The 19,038-nt window shown below is 48.6% G+C and overlaps 1 protein-coding gene across 1 annotated transcript in view; it reads left to right on the top strand.

Moving 5' to 3' along the window:
* RHOT2 (ras homolog family member T2) overlaps positions 1-18,030 on the top strand; it is a 26,105-nt gene extending 8,075 nt beyond the window's left edge. The window contains exons 9-19 of the mRNA XM_018571391.1: positions 1,192-1,290; positions 2,063-2,171; positions 4,560-4,680; positions 7,534-7,618; positions 7,890-8,035; positions 8,712-8,812; positions 9,894-10,024; positions 11,846-11,923; positions 15,524-15,646; positions 15,747-15,943; positions 17,668-18,030. Coding sequence (XP_018426893.1) covers positions 1,192-1,290; positions 2,063-2,171; positions 4,560-4,680; positions 7,534-7,618; positions 7,890-8,035; positions 8,712-8,812; positions 9,894-10,024; positions 11,846-11,923; positions 15,524-15,646; positions 15,747-15,943; positions 17,668-17,785 — 1,308 coding nt within the window. The 3' untranslated portion in view covers positions 17,786-18,030. The remainder of the gene's footprint in view (positions 1-1,191; positions 1,291-2,062; positions 2,172-4,559; positions 4,681-7,533; positions 7,619-7,889; positions 8,036-8,711; positions 8,813-9,893; positions 10,025-11,845; positions 11,924-15,523; positions 15,647-15,746; positions 15,944-17,667) is intronic.
* The last annotated feature ends 1,008 nt before the right edge of the window (positions 18,031-19,038 follow it).

Here is a 19,038-nt window from a genome sequence, read left to right as displayed (position 1 = left end):
GGGAGCTGCGCTGTGTCAGATTACACAGCGCAGCTCCTGATCGGGCTAAGCATTCTATCGCCATGGCAACCATCAGTATCCGGCGGCCGGGAGTGTCGGATGAACGGATGATCTGACACTCTCGGCGCAGAGATGGGGGGCCCGCTGGCCGCTGGGTACTGATGGTTGCCATGGCGGCGCTGGGACTGTGCTGGGCCCCCTAGAGGCCGGAGGCCTTGGTGCGTCCGCACCGCCTGCACCGGCGGTAGTTCCGCCACTGATCAGTGTAATGCATTGAAGCAGTGGCCTCTATGGTGTAGGGCTTGGGGAGCAATGAAAAAGAATAACCATAAAGGTAGTGAACAGAGCCATGCAAATCAATTCTTTATGCCTTAATAGCTAAGGGCTGGTTCACACCAGATGCAGTTTGGTAACTGCATCCAGAATGCATCACGATGCTTTCCTATGGGATTTCTGGTGCTCTGTTCACACCAGTGCACTCCGCTCCGATGCAGTTAGAAAAAAAATACTGCTTGCCCTATTTTAGCTGCATCGGATTGCAACGGAACGCATCAAAAACACATGCACTGGAATGCACCTGAAATCCCATTTTAATCAAAACAAAAAACACAATCGTGGTACAATCGAGGCAAAACGCATCGCAGCTGCACAGATGCATGCAGTTCTGGTGTAAAGTAGCCCTAAATGTACATCCAGAACAGCTAGTGTATAGCACAGGTACAACTTAATATTTTAGAATGATTTATTCCAGTCTGCATATAGCTTATGTCAGGTATGTTGGCAATCATCAGTGCAGTGCATGGAAACAGTGGCTTCTATGGTGTAGGCCTAGGGGCTGAGTTCCACAAGAGTTGGAGGGACAGAGTTGCCCACCTCTGCTTTAGTCCCGCCGCACCATAACCTTCTGAGTTATACTTTCTTTTTGATGTTTCCAGAGAGGAATGACAGGTAGGATCTTCTATACACACACACAGTGACACAACATGGCCTTGTCTGTGAGATGTAGTAGTATGAGGTTAGTGCAGGGGGGTGTTATGTTGGTGTTTTTAGGTAATAGGGGAGGTCGTGTTTATAGAACAGGCTTGTTCATGTGATGTCTTCAGCTGCAAGGCTGCAGATTATCCGACTTTTTTGGTGTTTGTGTTTTAAGTATTAATTCGTATTTCTACATGAACTGTTTTGTCTCTCCAGCTGAGGCCGCAGTGCAGGAAGGCCCTGACTCGAATTTTTACCATCTCAGATCAGGACAACAACCAGATCCTGAGCGATGATGAGCTCAACTACTTCCAGGTATCTTTTAGGAAGCCAAGCATATGACCAGGACCAAGACATATGACCAACAGACCAAGCTGTGGTCTGTTGTCTGATATGCTCACGTACTGTTACTTGGGTTGCACTATTAACCACATTTATTATGCTTTTTTTTTTTTTTCTAGTTTTCTTATTTTCTTTGTATCTAGTGACGATCATCTGTCCCTAAGTGCAGGCAATGTGAATGACTGCGGCCGCTGTCAGCCTGTCATTACTTTGTACTGGCTGATCTGCTGCAGCTATCCGTAACCATCTGTCATCCTAGATCTAGAGAGCTCCTGGCTGGCCGTTTTTTTACTACGGCTGGCCCGGAGGCAGTTAAAGCAAGGTGTACATGGAAGGGCTTTAAACACTAATAGCAAAAAGTTTCCCAGCACATTCACCAGCCAGCATGCAAAAAAACTTGTCTCAACGCTAAGGTTAAAAACAGAGGTTTAGATACACGTCTTCTTTTAGCAGAAGACGTGTATCTAAACCTCTGTTTTTAACCTTAGCGTTGAGACAAGTTTTTTTGCATGCTGGCTGGTGAGTGTGCTGGGAAACTTTTTGCTCCCCTGTCATCCTTGCCGCATCATTCCTGCTGCTGTCGGCCCGTATTGCAGGTGTAAATGAGGCTTAAAACTGTAATGGAAGAACTGGTGGACTTTTTTTTATTTTTTTTTATAAAGTTCTCTTCAAAGTGTCAATTTCTCTTTTTTTTCGATTCTATTTGCATTTGTGTATAATATGTGTTCTGTCTGTTGGGAGGTAGCAATCCTGCTTTGGGAACCCGCTGGCACCTCAAGCCTTAGAAGATGTGAAGATGGTCGTAAAAAAGAACACAGCAGATGGCGTGCGGGACAACGGACTGACATTAAGTGGTAAGATTAAGGGCGCAACTGAAGGATGAAGTAAAGCAGACAAAGATTCGGGCAAGTAGAGTTTTTATGACTGAAAACATCACAACACTCTGCCTCCGTGCTCCTCCCAAGAGCCCTCAGTCATACAAGGGCTCCCGCAAGCAGGGGGCTGGATTCTTGAGAGGAGTAAGGCCCCATTCACACTGAGCGATTTATCGCGCATATTTCCACGCGATATCGCTCTATGTAGCTTCTCAAATCCATTTCAATGGAGCTGTTCACATCTCGTCGCTCAATATCGCTTGTCACTCCTACATGACCCTTTTTTCGAGCGATTTCGAGCGATATTGCTCCTTATTGCATACAGCCCAATAGGAAAAAGTCGCGCAATATCGCTCGTCGCGCAATATCGCTCAAAATCGTGCGATTTTCATGTCGCTCAGTGTGAATGGGACCTAAAGCCCGTGAAACATTGCATGAAAGGTGGCACGCAGCAAAGGGAAGTGGCGGCGCGCAGACCCTCGCCTACAGTGTGTCTTTAAATTTTCCATCCGCTAGCATAGCTGAGCGTGCTGAGATGAAAGATTTTAACCTTCAGCCAATTGGCAATCTTAAGTCCTACTCCTTATAACAGGGGGGCCCCACGAAATGCACGGGCTGTTTTGTGTTCTACTGTGAACTAATTTTATCATTCAAAGATTTTGGGCTCTTGGACATTGACTTAGCACACTCATTGGACTGTATATGTGGATTCTCAACTCCGGGTCCCCCCTTTTCTTAAGGGTTGTCCCCGTTTTTGTAGAGAGCAGCTGCACTGGAGACCATGCACCCAATGATATTTGACGGAGCTGGTGAAAAGGTGTATCCAGCACCTGACCTCCATCTTTTCTTGGCCACTGAGGTACTCTCATTGGGCAGGATGGTGCTTGGTGGTTTTGATTTCAGAGGGGCACACAGAAGAGGGTTTTCCAGTAATTAAGATAATTGCAGGGATCATTAGATGATTCATCCTAGGCCGTGCTTTTACTTAAAATGTTAGAATGGCTGATGGGTTCACTTTAAAACAATCCTTAGCTATCCTGTGGAAGTTAAAGGAGAACTATGAGGTGAGTGAAAATCACTCACCTCATAGTTCTACCTGACCTGTGACAATGAAACTGTCACAGGTCGGCTCAGTAGATCGGGAAGTGAGTGAACACATACCGTCGCTCGCTCACTTCTTGATCCATCCCTGCAGGGATTCCCCCTCCCCTATCCGATCCTTCAGCGCTGACTGGCGGAACTGATGGGGGAGGGGGCGGGCAATGCTGGCTCTGCCTCTAGATAGGCAGAGCCAGCGGTCAATCCCGCAGCTGGGTGGATCCAGACAGTAATGTCGGGATCCGCTGCGGCGTCTCAGTATACTGAGCTTAGGGTGACGGGAGGATGCTAGTTTGTGTCCTCCTGTTACCCTTAGGAGAACTATGGGGAAAAGCCCTAACCCCATAGTTCTCCTTTAAGGATCTGCATGTTGCCAGTCACTGAACAGCAGGGGGAGTAAGTGACAAGAGTTTCCAAGAGACCTCTTGAAAGGAAACCTGTACTGAGAGTAGTATGAGGGCCACCATTAGAGATAATTGGGCCTGTACAAACCCCCTCTCCTGCCAACAGACAGCCCCTGCCAAGCCCAGGTCCCTCTAACCCATTCGGGCCCAGTAAAGGAGTACTGCCTGTACCCCCCTATCAGCGGCCCTGGTCCCATTGCTGACCCCAGTTGACTTTCTGTCTCTGGCTTCAGTGCTTTCTCTGTCTCTGACCTGGAACAAACATGCAGATTAGAAAGTAATTGTCAAGTCAGAACCCTCAACCTGAAAGCATGCTCTGGGTCAGTGCCTCAGAAGGTATTGAAGCCAATTAAATATCATCATAAGGCCCCGTTCACATTGAGCGATTTATCGCTCGCGGTAATTCTCGCGATATCGCGGCAATTTACCGCGCAATATCGCTCTCCAATGCTTCTCAATGGGGCAAAGGGTCCTGCTGTCGCGCTTCGTGCGTCGCTACAGCAGGACCCTTTTTGGAGCGGATTTAGCAACGATTCAAGCTTGCTCAATGCAAGCATTTGCGCGTTATCGCGCAAAATGCAAATGGCGCGACAAACGCGCGATTTGCGAATCGCGCAGTGTGAACGGGGCCTAAGCATCTAACAGTTTGAAACAGAGCTGTCAATGGCGGCCTCCATGTCCTCCCAGTAGAGGTTTACGTTTACCTTAGTCCAGCTGGAAACCTCATTGTCCTCCCGATACTTCTGTCCTTTACAGCGTCTGTGGAAGCACAACAAACAGAGACCATCACATACATCACCATCTCCCTCTTCATCGTTTTGTTTCTTTGTTTTCCCATTTGTGAAATAATTTCTCTTCTCTTCAGGATTCCTCTTCCTTAACACCCTGTTTATTCAGCGGGGACGCCACGAGACCACGTGGACCATACTGCGACGTTTTGGCTACGACGATACATTGGAACTTACCGATGACTACCTCTACCCTCCGTGAGTCCCCATTCTACATTTTCTGTGCTGACTTTGAGCAGCTTCCGTCCATGCTACTGTCTATTATGTCTCTAAAGAGCTATAGATTTGTCTATTCTCTCTCTCTCTATTATTATGCTTATAATACGCTACATTACTGAGATTCAGAAATACCTGGGGACCGTTTATGCTTGCTTCTCATCTGGTGATCATGCCGGTGACACATTTCTTGTCCTAGAGTGACATCACTCATTCATTGTACTGTGTGTGAGAGGCAGCATTGTCAATCTAGGACAGGACTACACAACGTCTTCATTACATTGAGGGGAGGTGTTCTGTAGTACACCAAATGTATCTGGGAAGGCAGGTAACATTTTCAGATAGGGATATGCCGATACGAGGCAGCATGGAGCCGACTTCCTGGCCAATTGGGAAGCCCTGCGGCGAGCCATTACACACCGCCCGGTTTCCCGGCTAATCAGGAAGCCAGGTGGCGAGTCATTACACACCGCCCGGTTTCCCGGCTAATCAGGAAGCCAGGTGGCGAGTCATTACACACCGCACAGTTTCCCGGCTAATCAGGAAGCCAGGTGGCGAGTCATTACACACCGCCCGGTTTCCTGGCTAATCAGGAAGCCAGGTGGCGAGTCATTACACACCGCCCGGTTTCCTGGCTAATCAGGAAGCCAGGTGGCGAGTCATTACACACCGCACAGTTTCCCGGCTAATCAGGAAGCCAGGTGGCGAGTCATTACACACCGCACAGTTTCCCGGCTAATCAGGAAGCCGGGTGATGAGTCGTTACATGCTGCCCTGCTTCCTTAATGGGACTACCAGTATTCGGTATCGGCGAGTACCGGAAAAAAAATATCAGTACTCGGTACCGAAAAAACGTTATTGGTGAATTCCTATTTTCCCAGATGTAATTTCCTTACCAGGGCATTACAAGGACACTTTTTCGGGCAGGATCAACAGGAAATTTCTGTACTTGCAGAAAATATTCATATATATATAAAATTAATTTGGGTGCAGCGTTACATGACTGAGTAATTGTCAATCAAACTATCACGGCAGTGAATAATGTCCTGGTAATGAAGAGGTGTATACAGTCTAGTACTCAAGCAATGAAACAACACATCCTTTATGTCAAACCATTAGAATGAAGCGGCGGAGGCTTTTTAATTCCAATTCTCTGCTGGGAGTTGTAGCTTCCTACACTGTTGGCAGCGCTCCAGCCTGATGGAACAAAGCTCTTTGTGTGCAGCCTGTAGTGGGTGAGGAATTGTGTCTTTATCTAGAGATTGTGTGAACTGTTTCAGCACTACAACTATATTTCATCAAATGTTTTACACAGCAAGTGTTATGCTATAAAGTGCAGCATCTGCGGACACACTTCCTTCACACATACTACAGACAATAAATACAGAACCTTGTCCTGCATATTGGTTGTGTGATTTGCAGTGGAAAGGAGATCTATATCATGTGCTTTCAAGCAAATTATGCACCATGATAGAAATTCAGGCTTCCTCCTGAAAAGACTAGTTGCCTGGCTGTCTCTGGCCCCAAAGCTTACTGAGTCACTGACCCGGAACAAGCGTGCAGCTAGTGAAGTCAGACTTGCTGACATACTTGTTCCTGTTTAGCGAATGAGAAAATTTCAAAACCATGAAAGCCATGCAAGTGGTCATTTAGTTTATTTAGTTTGTAACCTGGGGAATGGTCCTTACTGTCAGTGTTCCCGGGACCTGTGTCACAGGGAGGACACGCCGTATGTGGACCTTCGGACCTCCAGCTCTGGATGCTCTGGTGACTCCATGAGAGTGCTTCCTGATCTATGCCTTTCCTTCTCTGAAGCACCTCCCTCATTTACTCCACTGAATCAAGATATAGAGCATTCCAGTTGCCTCATAGCTCTCGGACTGGCCTTGTGGATGTTATATTCTGATCTGATCAAGCTTATGGCAGACACTCAGTGGGCTCTTCCAGATCAACAGGCTCTCTTTACTTAAGGGCCAGTTTTCCATCCTGCTTCAGGACCTCTGGCTTTAACATCATGGATGTGAAGTCCAGGTCCAGGTCCATGGATTTTGTGGTAGGTACAAAAATCCTGTCTTTAAAGGAGAATTATGAGGCAAGTGCTTTTCATTCAGCCTCATAATCTGAGCCGACCTGTGGCAATGAGACTGTCACACGTCGGCTCAGTAGATCGGGAAGTGAGCGATCACATACCGTCGCTCGCTCCCTTCTCGATCCTTCTCGTGACTGTCACTCACGGCTCCCTGCAGGGATTCCCCTCCTCCCCCGTCCGATCCTCCAGCGCTGACTGGCGGAAAGGACAGGGGAGGGGGCGGGCACAGCTGCGTCTGCCTCTGGATAGGCAGAGCCGGCTGTCAATCCCGCAGCTGGGTGGATCTCGACAGCAATATCGTGATCCGGCTGCGGCGTCTTGTCGGCTCTACAAGTTTAAACAGAGTCCCGGCGGCAAAAGTCACCGGGAGTCTGTTTAAACAGCCCCGATGCTGGCGACGTACACTGTACGTCGTCAGTCACGAAGGGGTTAAGGCATTGCAAATCTGCCACAGGGCTGTAAACCAAAAACAGTTCAAGACTAAACGTAAGAACATTGGATTAAAAGACAGTGTTTGTTTGAAATTAATATACAGACACTATGGTAGTACATTAGGTAATGAGCCATGATCCCATCAGCTGAGCAGGCAGCAGATGTCTCCAGATTCTAGATCTGCCTTTGTGATGAGATTTCTCTATTGTGTTTTACTCTGGCAGTATTCATGACATTAATAGAAGGCTTTCATCCTTCTCCCACACGCTTACTTCTTTTGTTTCCAGTAATAATTAGCCCTTCTCTACCCACAGACTGCGCGTTCCCCATGATTCCTCCACAGAGCTCAACCATTTCGGCTACCAGTTCCTGCAGAAGACGTTTGAGAAGCACGACTTGGTGAGAAGACTGTGAGATGCTAATGGCTCATGTATGTGTAGGAGGCAAAGCAGTGCTGCTTATTGTATATAATTATGTAGAAAAGGAGGAATCGCAGTGCTGCTTAATGCAAGAAGGGAGGACTGTGGTGTGGTGTCTGTTGGTGCAATGCTGGTCATGTGACTATTATATATGCACACAGAATAGCGACGGAAGACTGCCCTGGTCATCACAACTGCATAGCTGAATGTTGAAGGCCCATGACAGAATGTAATTCCCTTTCTTTCCACAGGATGGCGATGGCGCTCTAAGTCCTTCTGAGCTGCAAAGTTTTTTCAGTGTTTTCCCTTACACACCGTGGGGCCCGGAGCTGCATAACACAGTGTGTATGGCCGAGAAGGGCTTGCTGCCCCTGCATGGATACTTATGCCAGTGGACGTAAGTTAAAAAGCCATCTGATATCCATTCTGTGCTTCCATTAGTCTTATGCTGGCCATACAAAGTACCAATTTTAGGTTTTATTTCCACATTTACAAACACATTTGTTTGGCAGTACCCGAGCCTAATAGTAGGTCATAGAGAGCCAGAGGAGTGCAATAGCAGGCTTTATGTGAAACGGCACTGACAATTCACAAAGCTGTAGCAGATCCTCTCCTCTGTTGCAACTGATTGTTCTCAATTTCCTGTAAACTTGCATCTCCACACTATAACACTTTACATTTGCAGCAGCTATCCTGAGCCCATCTTTATTTCCTGTCTGAATGGCTTCAGTCACCATCAATCCCCTCTCCTCCTGATCCATAAGGGTCCTCGGTCTGCCTCACACAGTTTTTAGATTTCTCTGCCATCAATAATTTTTCATCATGCGTAGTGTTGATCTTGAGACCCGGCATCAGTCCCTGTACTGCTCTTAAGTGTTATATGGGAAGCTGCTTCCCATATAATGGCATCCCGGCATCCCTTTAGACATGCATGCTCAAGAGGCTGATCAACAAAGGCTGCAGCAGCGAGCAGGGAAAAGCAGGTATGTCTAAAGGGCTAAAGGGATGCCGGGATGTACTTTCTTTTATATATATATTTTTTTTAATTGCATTTCTTTCTGTTTTGCTGGCAGGTTTGTGGCTTACTTGGATGTACACCGGTGCCTGGAACACCTGGGCTATTTAGGATACCCCATTCTGTGCGAACAGGACAGCCAGACTCGTGCTATCGCAGGTACGAGCTGTTTATAGAACACATTCCCCAGAGGCACCCAGTCTGAAATTTGAATATGTGATATGTATAGCAGTGCACAAACAGAGTAAACTCGCCTAAAGGCACACACACACACACACACACACACACACACACACACACACACACACCCACACCCCAAATATAGCAACTGCCTAAAACTATTGAAAAATGTAATTAGCATGTTGATGAATATCAGTAGGGATGCACCGATACCGCTTTTTCAGTATCGAGTAGTAGATACCGTAAGTCTCATTAAGGAAGCTGGGCTGCATGTAATGACTAGCCACCCGGCTTCCTGATTAGCCGGGAAGGCGGTTCTATGCTCCCTCGTCACCAGGAGACGAGCAAGCATTTAGCCGTCTTTCTGGCCAATCAGGAAGCAAGGCGGCGAGTAATTTCCCGTCCCCCAACTTCCTAATTGGCTGAGAAGGCGGCTTCAAGCTCCCTCGTCACCAGGTGACAAGGAAGCCGGAGGCAGGTAATGACTCGCTGCCCGGCTTCCTGATTGGCCAGCATCCCAGTCAATCAGGAAGCCGGGTGGCGTGTAATGACTCGGCACCCGGCTTCTTGATACCAGAAGTTCCAGTATCGGAAATAGTATGGGTGCATTTAGGCGAGTACGAGTACTCGCCCAAATACTCGGTATCGGCACCCATACTAGTATCGGTATCTGTGCGTCCCAAAATATCACTAACTGAAAATACCCAGCTCCCGTGACCCCGTTGGGAGGACTTCACCTTCATTCCCTGTGACAGCAAGACAAGAAAGAAGGGTTGTCACTGGAACAAGACGAGGCATATAGTATTAACCTGACGGAGGTTCTAAAAGTTCCCCATTCTACTAATGTGCTTGGTTGTGGTCTATGTCCCCACTTTTCCATCATACATGAGGCACACATTGCAAATTAAAACATAAGAGCTTTGATCCTTTTCCTACTCTGTCTGGTACAGCAAAAATGTGGCTCAAGTTGACCTTTAACTTTTGGCTGTAGGGTCATTTTAACTGGCCGGAGATTTGTCTGAAGCAAACATACAGCGATGTACTTTCTTCTTCCTTTCAGTGACCCGCGAGAAGAAGATAGACCTGGAAAAGGGACAGACGCAGAGAAGTGTTTTCTTGTGTAAGGTCATTGGCCCTCGGGGGACAGGGAAGTCGGCCTTCCTGAGGACTTTCCTTGGTCAGAGCCTGGAGGTGAGTGACATGTTCTGTAACCAGCTGCCCTCTGCTGGTGTCAGTGGGAAATGCTTTTTAAAAAAAATGGCAATCCTGCCTTTAAAGGGGACCTTGCTTTTCAGACAAGGACAGCTTATTCAATGAGGTCCCCATCCCTCTATTTTAAACACTACATAAAAGTGCAAACAAGAACCTGTGGAGGGAAAAATAGATGATCACCTTTCTCCGACTTCCATAGTGCAGGGGGATGGCATCTGTCCCTCTTGTCTCCTCATCTGACCCGCATGTCTCCTCATCTGACCCGCTTGTCTCCTCCTCTGACCCTCTTGTCTCCTCCCCGGACGCTCTTGTCTCCTCCCCGGACGCTCTTGTCTCCTCCCCGGACGCTCTTGTCTCCTCCCCGGACGCTCTTGTCTCCTCCCCGGACGCTCTTGTCTCCTCCCCGGACGCTCTTGTCTCCTCCCCGGACGCTCTTGTCTCCTCCCCGGACGCTCTTGTCTCCTCCCCGGACGCTCTTGTCTCCTCCCCGGACGCTCTTGTCTCCTCCCCGGACGCTCTTGTCTCCTCCCCGGACGCTCTTGTCTCCTCCCCGGACGCTCTTGTCTCCTCCCCGGACGCTCTTGTCTCCTCCCCGGACGCTCTTGTCTCCTCCCCGGACGCTCTTGTCTCCTCCCCGGACGCTCTTGTCTCCTCCCCGGACGCTCTTGTCTCCTCCCCGGACGCTCTTGTCTCCTCCCCGGACGCTCTTGTCTCCTCCCCGGACGCTCTTGTCTCCTCCCCGGACGCTCTTGTCTCCTCCCCGGACGCTCTTGTCTCCTCCCCGGACGCTCTTGTCTCCTCCCCGGACGCTCTTGTCTCCTCCCCGGACGCTCTTGTCTCCTCCCCGGACGCTCTTGTCTCCTCCCCGGACGCTCTTGTCTCCTCCCCGGACGCTCTTGTCTCCTCCCCGGACGCTCTTGTCTCCTCCCCGGACGCTCTTGTCTCCTCCCCGGACGCTCTTGTCTCCTCCCCGGACGCTCTTGTCTCCTCCCCGGACGCTCTTGTCTCCTCCCCGGACGCTCTTGTCTCCTCCCCGGACGCTCTTGTCTCCTCCCCGGACGCTCTTGTCTCCTCCCCGGACGCTCTTGTCTCCTCCCCGGACGCTCTTGTCTCCTCCCCGGACGCTCTTGTCTCCTCCCCGGACGCTCTTGTCTCCTCCCCGGACGCTCTTGTCTCCTCCCCGGACGCTCTTGTCTCCTCCCCGGACGCTCTTGTCTCCTCCCCGGACGCTCTTGTCTCCTCCCCGGACGCTCTTGTCTCCTCCCCGGACGCTCTTGTCTCCTCCCCGGACGCTCTTGTCTCCTCCCCGGACGCTCTTGTCTCCTCCCCGGACGCTCTTGTCTCCTCCCCGGACGCTCTTGTCTCCTCCCCGGACGCTCTTGTCTCCTCCCCGGACGCTCTTGTCTCCTCCCCGGACGCTCTTGTCTCCTCCCCGGACGCTCTTGTCTCCTCCCCGGACGCTCTTGTCTCCTCCCCGGACGCTCTTGTCTCCTCCCCGGACGCTCTTGTCTCCTCCCCGGACGCTCTTGTCTCCTCCCCGGACGCTCTTGTCTCCTCCCCGGACGCTCTTGTCTCCTCCCCGGACGCTCTTGTCTCCTCCCCGGACGCTCTTGTCTCCTCCCCGGACGCTCTTGTCTCCTCCCCGGACGCTCTTGTCTCCTCCCCGGACGCTCTTGTCTCCTCCCCGGACGCTCTTGTCTCCTCCCCGGCCCCTCTTGTCTCCTCATCTGACCCTCTTGTCTCCTCATCTGACCCTCCTGTCTCCTCATCTGACCCTCTTGTCTCCTTATTTCTCAGGAGCAGCAGAAGAACCGCAGGGAAGTCTCCTTCTACTCCATCAACACGGTGCTGGTCGGGGGGCAGGAGAAGTATCTTATAGTGAGTACTACCAGTACAGTACCAACTTTCTCACACTATTGTTGGTCTGTGTTGAGTTATGAAATGTATCCCTCTCCACCATGACACAGAAAAATGAATATTCATCATGTCTCCTGTGTGCAAGGTTTAAATTGTCTAGTGAAATTCCCTTGGGAGAAAACCAATCCTCTCCAGTTCCAGTATGCTTTGCTTGGATTTTCACAAACTTCATTGTGGATTTTCTCTAATATAGAAACTGATGTTTTCCTCAACATTCTCAAACTCAGTGCTTAATGGGGGTCTCTATGACCCGCTACCTGAGCAGTCTCAGTGTTGTAATTAGTAAAGGAGAATTTTTACATTTATTATAGCCAACCTGGCTTTGTCCATGCAGGGGAAGGCAACAGGTTCACTTTAGTACTGCACCACAGGCTGCTCGTACTTCCTTCTCTTGGCCTCCCCACTAATCTGATTGGCCATCAGGAATGAAGAAAGGTAGTCCTGTGTTCATTGTGTGTCATCTTGGAGCTTACACAGGGCAGGGGACTCTCCCTGTCCCCATGTAACAGTGTTGGCCAATCGACCAATCTCCAGCACTGTCATGTGGGACTACAGGAAGCAAGTCACATTCTCCCTATACCCGAGTCACTTCATTAATTCTCAAAGGCCCGAGTACAAAGGGAAGATGAGTATGTGCAGCTGGTGGGGCCGGCATTAAAGCGAACCTGTTAATTTGCATGGATACGTCTAAAAAGAATCATTGACCTCTTATTCTTTAATATCAGGGATAACTTATAAAGCATGACACTGATTTCACACTGACAATTCAGTATAAAGACGTGAAAATGATGAAAAGGAATAGCTTTGATGCAAAGGTGTTCCTTGGTATCCTGAACTGAATCAGCATGTGGCTGTTTGATGCGCAAATGAGGACCATCAAAGGGTTCTTGGGGCTGGACACTGATGAACGAAGATCTGCCAGGACTGTCATGTCCTGGGGCAAGCCCGACCCCCTGCTGGTATTTACTGCCCACACCTGTGTTAAACCCAACACTTATTTAACCCCTTCATGACTGAGGCCCTTTTTTCAATTTTTGCACCCATGTTATATTCCACATTTTAGGCCTGAAAATGACGTAAAACCCCCCAACATTATATATTTTCTGAATGCCAAGACCCTATAGAATAAAATGGTGGTAGTTGAAAATTTTTATGTTGCGCAATATTAGCGCAACTCCTTATTAAACCCCAAAATTTAGTGACAAATTTAATTAAATGCCCCAAAACACAACAAATTACCCATTTTTTAAATGAAATATAAAAGATGAGGTTACAACGAGTAAAACGATACCCAACATGCCCAGTTTACAGATTGCGTGCGACCGTGAAACGGCGAAAAACTGCAGTACCCCAAAAAGTCAATAAAAGACACTTTAAAAGCCCCCACAGGTCATCAATTTAGAAATACCCCAAAATACTGGCCCTAGGATTATTGCTCTCACTCCGGCGTGCGCGGCGATACCCAACATGTGTAGCGCGTTCGTCGTTTTCATGCGTAGGCGCACCCGACGCGTGTTTACGTGGCGACGCGCGTGCTCGCGGGGGCGGGGTACTTTTAAAAATTTTTTTTTATTATTATTAGATTTATTTTATTTAAATTTAATTTTAAAAACTGTTTTTTTTTTTTTTTTTACTTTACTTTGACTGCTATCACATGGGGGGGCTTGCAAGCCCCCCCATGTAATAGCAGATGGTGGTGACAGGTCCTCTTTAAGGTGATGCTGGGGGTCCAAAAGACCCTCAGTGTCACCTTTACACTGGAAATAAGCTATTGAAGTGCAGATCGCACTTCAATAGCTTATAGCTGGGCTGCAGGAGCCCAGAACTGACAGCCCAGGGACCGGAAGTGATGCAATCTGCATCGCTCCCGGTCCCATAGAACGGGGAGGGGATCGATGAACGGAAGTTCGTCGACCTCCTCCCCAGCTCCCCGCGGACACAAAGATCGCCGGTCCGGGGTGTCCGGTGGGGGGGGGCGGCCCCTTCTTCGGGACGCAGAAGCGATCTGGCGACAGGTAAGTCGCCAGGATCGCTTCTGTTGTAAAGCCGACAGTCGGCTCTACAAGTTTAAACAGACTCCCGGCGGCAAAAGTCGCCGGGAGTCTGTTTAAACAGCCCCGATGCTGGCGACGTACACTGTACGTCGTCAGTCACGAAGGGGTTAATATTCAGTTGTTCATCAGTAATCTAAGGCACCCCCAAAACAAAGCACATTCTACAGACTTATTCTTGGAGATGGGTGAAATGGAACATACAGCGATGAAGAGAAGGCGACACGTCGGGATGTCATGTTTGTGTTAGAAGACAATACATCAGCTTCTGTATGCAATCCCAGGGCTGCAGTGTATGCTGCTCTGGTCCCATTCCCTCATCCTTTAATTGACAGCTTAATTATGTCATCCCACAGAGGAGCAACCTGACCTGAATCTGCGAGCTGACACCGTCTGCAAGACGTGCAAAGCTAAGAATAGTGCGCTGTGTCCCTCACCAAAATATTCTATGCAGTCTTATTTACATAGTATTTGAGGTTGAATAAAGACATTAGTCCATTAAGTCCAACCTATTAGGATCTCATTCTTAGGAGTACTACTTGTACCCCTGTATATTACGGTCCCTTAAAAAATCGTCCAATAGTTTCTTGAACAATTCCACATTCTTTGCTGAAATCACCGCCTGTGGCAGCGAGTTTAAAAGAGAAGTCAAGCCAAACTTTTTTGTTTGGCTTTAATTCTCTTTTGGGTCACAGGAGATTTACTAATGTCCTCCTGTCACCCAGGCTAATGCACACTATAACCTGACGGCACAGAGCCGTACCGCTTCTGGGAAGGATCCTGACAATATAATTGGGATCCACCTGGCAGCTTGATTGACAGCTGGCTCTGCCTCTGTAGAGCTAGCTAGAGCCAGCTGTGCCCACCCCCTGCCCAGTCTGTCCTTCCAATAAATGCAGGAGGAACAGGGGGGGGGCGCAAAATCCCTGTAGGTGGGACAATTAGTGAGCTCTCTGCAGGGAGAGAATCGGGAACTGATCATGATTGCTCAGCTCTCGGTATATAGAACCGACATGTGACAGCTGCTGCGTCCCACGGGACACCAAGTATCAGGAAGACAGGAAGAGTATATTATGCCTCCCAATACATCTCCTTTAAAGAGACCTTGTTACTGGAGGAAGAGAGGAAAGCTTTTGCAGGTACGCCTCCCAAATCTCCCATTCGCAATCAAGTCTCCATTGGAATCTTTCCCACCCCTTCCTGCCTTCTTTGCATTCCTATTAGCCCGTGAGATCACGGCAATGGGCCACAAATAATGCCAGCCGTATGCAAAGGAGGCAGAGCCTACTGTTAAGGGTGATGGGACATTGTATTGCTGGACCTGGATCCATTGGTGCTGGTGGTGGGTCTGCCATTCCCCTCCTGAACATCTTCATATAAGGAGGACAATAAAAACCAGTGACAGTGCCTAGGGTTGCAGCTTATCGCTTTCTCTCAAGTGCCTTTTGTAAAGTAAATAAAAGTTTTAGGGAAACTACAGACAGCGCTTTAAAGTGCTCTCTCTCCCCAGCTCTATGAGGTGGATGTGGACACGGAGTTCCTGAAACAGTCGGACGCAGGCTGTGACGTGGCCTGTTTAATGTACGATGTCAGCGACCCCAAATCCTTCAACTACTGCGCCAGCATATACAAGGTAAGGCCTACAAGGGTCACTTAAATCTGAACTGCCCCATGGCTCCATTTTGCACCTTTATGTACCTTGCTTACTCATCTGTGTCTCCTCCCTTTTACAGCAACACTATATGGAGAGTCAGACGCCCTGCATGTTTGTGGGGTGTAAATGGGATCTGGGCGAGGTAAAGCAACAGCACGGCATCTCACCCGCCGAATTCTGTCACAAGCATCGCCTGCCACCTCCCTATCACTTCAGCTGCCAGGGGACGGTGGACCAAACCATCTACAACAAACTAGCTACAGCTGCTGCCTTCCCGTGAGTATCCCCGGCCTTGGCATAAGTGGGTGTGGCTTAGTGGGAAGGGGGCGTGTTCTCACCACTGCACATGAATTTATTTTCATCTGAACATTAACCTCCATGGATGCCAAATGTATAGTAAGGTTTTATTTAACGTGAAAGTCTGGGGTGTCCTTTTATTACAGCCACATTGGAATATAATGGATTTTACTGGAATTTGAGGGGGAAAAGCTTCCTCTTTACCCCCTTACTGTCTGTAGGTTAACATTAATCTGCATTCCCCTTTTACACGTAGAAGTGTGCAGCCCTGTGACCTTTTTCTCTGTAAGACTTGGCTATCACTGACCGCTCTAGATCTCCACTGGCCATTGAGAACCAATCAGTGTGGTTCCTGATCATGTGATCAGCAAGTCAGCTGTGACCTAGTGATCACATGGCTTTGTTTACAACGAAGCATGACATTGACAGCTGCAACTGTACTGGGGGCCTTTTCACACTATGCTTAGTTGTGGCAAATCTGGTGCTTTATAATGCTTTGCAGCGCCCTGCGTTATCAGCCCATTAATTTTAAGGGCCATTCATACCGTCTCACGTTGCAGTAAAGCAGAAAAGAAAATATATGCATGCCAGTAACATGCATGTGTTACCGCATCACGATGGTGTGAACAGGTCCTGAATGGGCCTGCTCCTGGTCTTGTTTTTTTTGTGTACCACTGCAACACAGTTGTGGTGCACTATAGGGCACTGGCACTGTATAAATGTGCTGAGAATGGCACCTCAATGCATGGCACCATAAAAAGCAACAATCATTACATGCTGCCCGGCTTCCTGATTGGCCGGGAAGCCTGCTCCATGCTCCCTCGTCACTAAGTGACGAGGGAGCATGGAGCTGGCTTTCCGGCCAATCAGGAAGCTGACAAGCATGTAATGTGGCTTCCTGATTGGCCAGAAAGCCAGCTCCATGCTTCCTCATCATCTGGTGATGAGGGAGCATGGAGCCGGCTTTCTGGGTAATCAGAAAGCTGGGTGGCGAGTCATTACATGCCGCCCCGGCTTCCTTAATGGGACTTCCAGTATTGGTATTCAGTATTGGCAAGTATCAAGAGATCAATATCGGTACTCGATACCGAAAAAAACGGTGTCGATGCATCCCTACTCCATGCCTAGCAGTAGTGTGCACATTTACCATGGGATACCACAACTTAAAAACCTTTAACCCCTTCATGACTGAGGCCCTTTTTTCAATTTTTGCACCCATGTTATATTCCACATTTTAGGTCTGAAAATGACGTTAAGTCGCCAGGATCGCTTCTGTTGTAAAGCCGACAGTCGGCTCTACAAGTTTAAACAGACTCCCGGCGGCAAAAGTCACCGGGAGTCTGTTTAAACAGCCCCGATGCTGGCGACGTACACTGTACGTCGTCAGTCACGAAGGGGTTAAGCCTTTGTCAGCCTTTAATAAAAAATAAAAAAAACCTGCACAGAGAATTTTTAAAAAGTGGACGTAATAAAAGCCTTCAATGCCCTTAAAATGTAAATGGTTTAGTCAGTTAAATTAGTCATAGCGTCAATGCCAAGCTGAGTGACACCGCTAAATCTAGTTTGGGCATCGAGGCTTCAATGACAAAAGGGTGAAGTAGAGCACGCACTGAACAGAACTGTTTGATGGTGAAAGATTTAGCAGCATGCTACCTCCCAGAATCCTCAGCGGTGACTCTTTTTTCTTTTGTCTGTCTTTGCAGCCACCTCCATGACACGGAACTCAGCACAGCATCGTTTTGGTTGCGTGTGGCGCTGGGAGCCACAGTGGCCGCCGTCGTGGGATTCACGCTCTACAAAGCACTTCTACGCAGCAAATAGCTCTCATTACCTCCTCCGGCTCTAAACATGAACCAGCCTGATGACTTCACTCCCTCGAGCACTAACCACTGTGACTGACAGAGGAACGGCTGCTTTTTCTATGGGAGGAAGACCTATGATGGAGGGGGGTGGAGTCCCCTGATAAAAGGGGCCACCCAGATCTTATAGATAATCCCTTCTTAACCTTCCACTGCCCTCTTGTGACACAGAGGAACTTTGTAAAGTGGATCTCCACTGGCCCCAATTCTTAAAGCCCATTTCCATCTTCTTTGTAGAGGTATTTAAAAAAAAAAATGCCGGCAATGTACACAGAGTATACATAAAGCAGGCATGTGCAGCTGATGTATATGAACAGAGAAACTTACATTTTGGTAGATACAGAACCGCATGGAAATTTCTGCCTCTATGCTGTGCAAACAATGTGTGTATATGCCCCCCCCCCCCTTCCCTGGACAGTATATTGTGTGTAAAGGCAGAGCTGGTGTTTACTTACCATGTTACAATGGGTGACAGGGAAGGGGGCAGCTGATTACAATCTGACACTCAGGTGTCAGACTGATGTTCCTGTGGTGAAGATTTTGGATTTTTAGGATTCAGGCCTAATAAAACCTTCATAAAAAATGAAGAAAGCCTGCAATGTGCGTCATGAAAATGTGCACGCGTATACATCATCGCTGCACCTCTTCATTACCACAATCAATGCCGATCACTTACAAAGGTGGAAATGGACTTTAGGGTTTTTTTAACTGTTTTTCTAGTCTATTAAGGGACAGCTCCGCCCACTGCTGATGCTTTGGTTTTGGGTCTTGCTGACAAGTGTAATCCAATGCCAGCGTCTTATGTGTCTCCTAGACTTCAGCAAGGAAAAGCCCGACCCCGACTCACTGATCCCTCTCCAGAGGGATACCCGGTGTCGGCTGATTTTGTGACATCACACCCTCCGTCATGTGACAGTTCTTGCGCCTGGCTATTGACTGCGTAAATACTGTCACATAGGAGGAGGAGGTCACATGCTGCCCCATACCTGGAAGCTTTGGTTATCCTGTGCCGGCTTAGGTAGAGGAAGGAGTGGCAGGGTAGTGCTGAAGAGGTGAGAATCAAATAAGCAAAGTGTCAGGGTCCCTTTAAAAGACATAGATGGGGAAGTAATCCAGCCGTAGGAGAGTGACACCTTTGTTTTGACCTGGTATGAGGGGTGCTGACTGACTACAGACAGCAAATCATGATTATTACGTATATGAAGCCAGCAGCTC

Source organism: Nanorana parkeri, unplaced genomic scaffold (genome assembly GCF_000935625.1).
Source record: "Nanorana parkeri isolate BGI_ZX_2015 unplaced genomic scaffold, ASM93562v1 scaffold1748, whole genome shotgun sequence".
In the NCBI taxonomy this organism is placed as follows: Eukaryota; Metazoa; Chordata; class Amphibia; order Anura; family Dicroglossidae; genus Nanorana; species Nanorana parkeri.
This window is presented reverse-complemented; position numbering and strand designations above follow the sequence as displayed.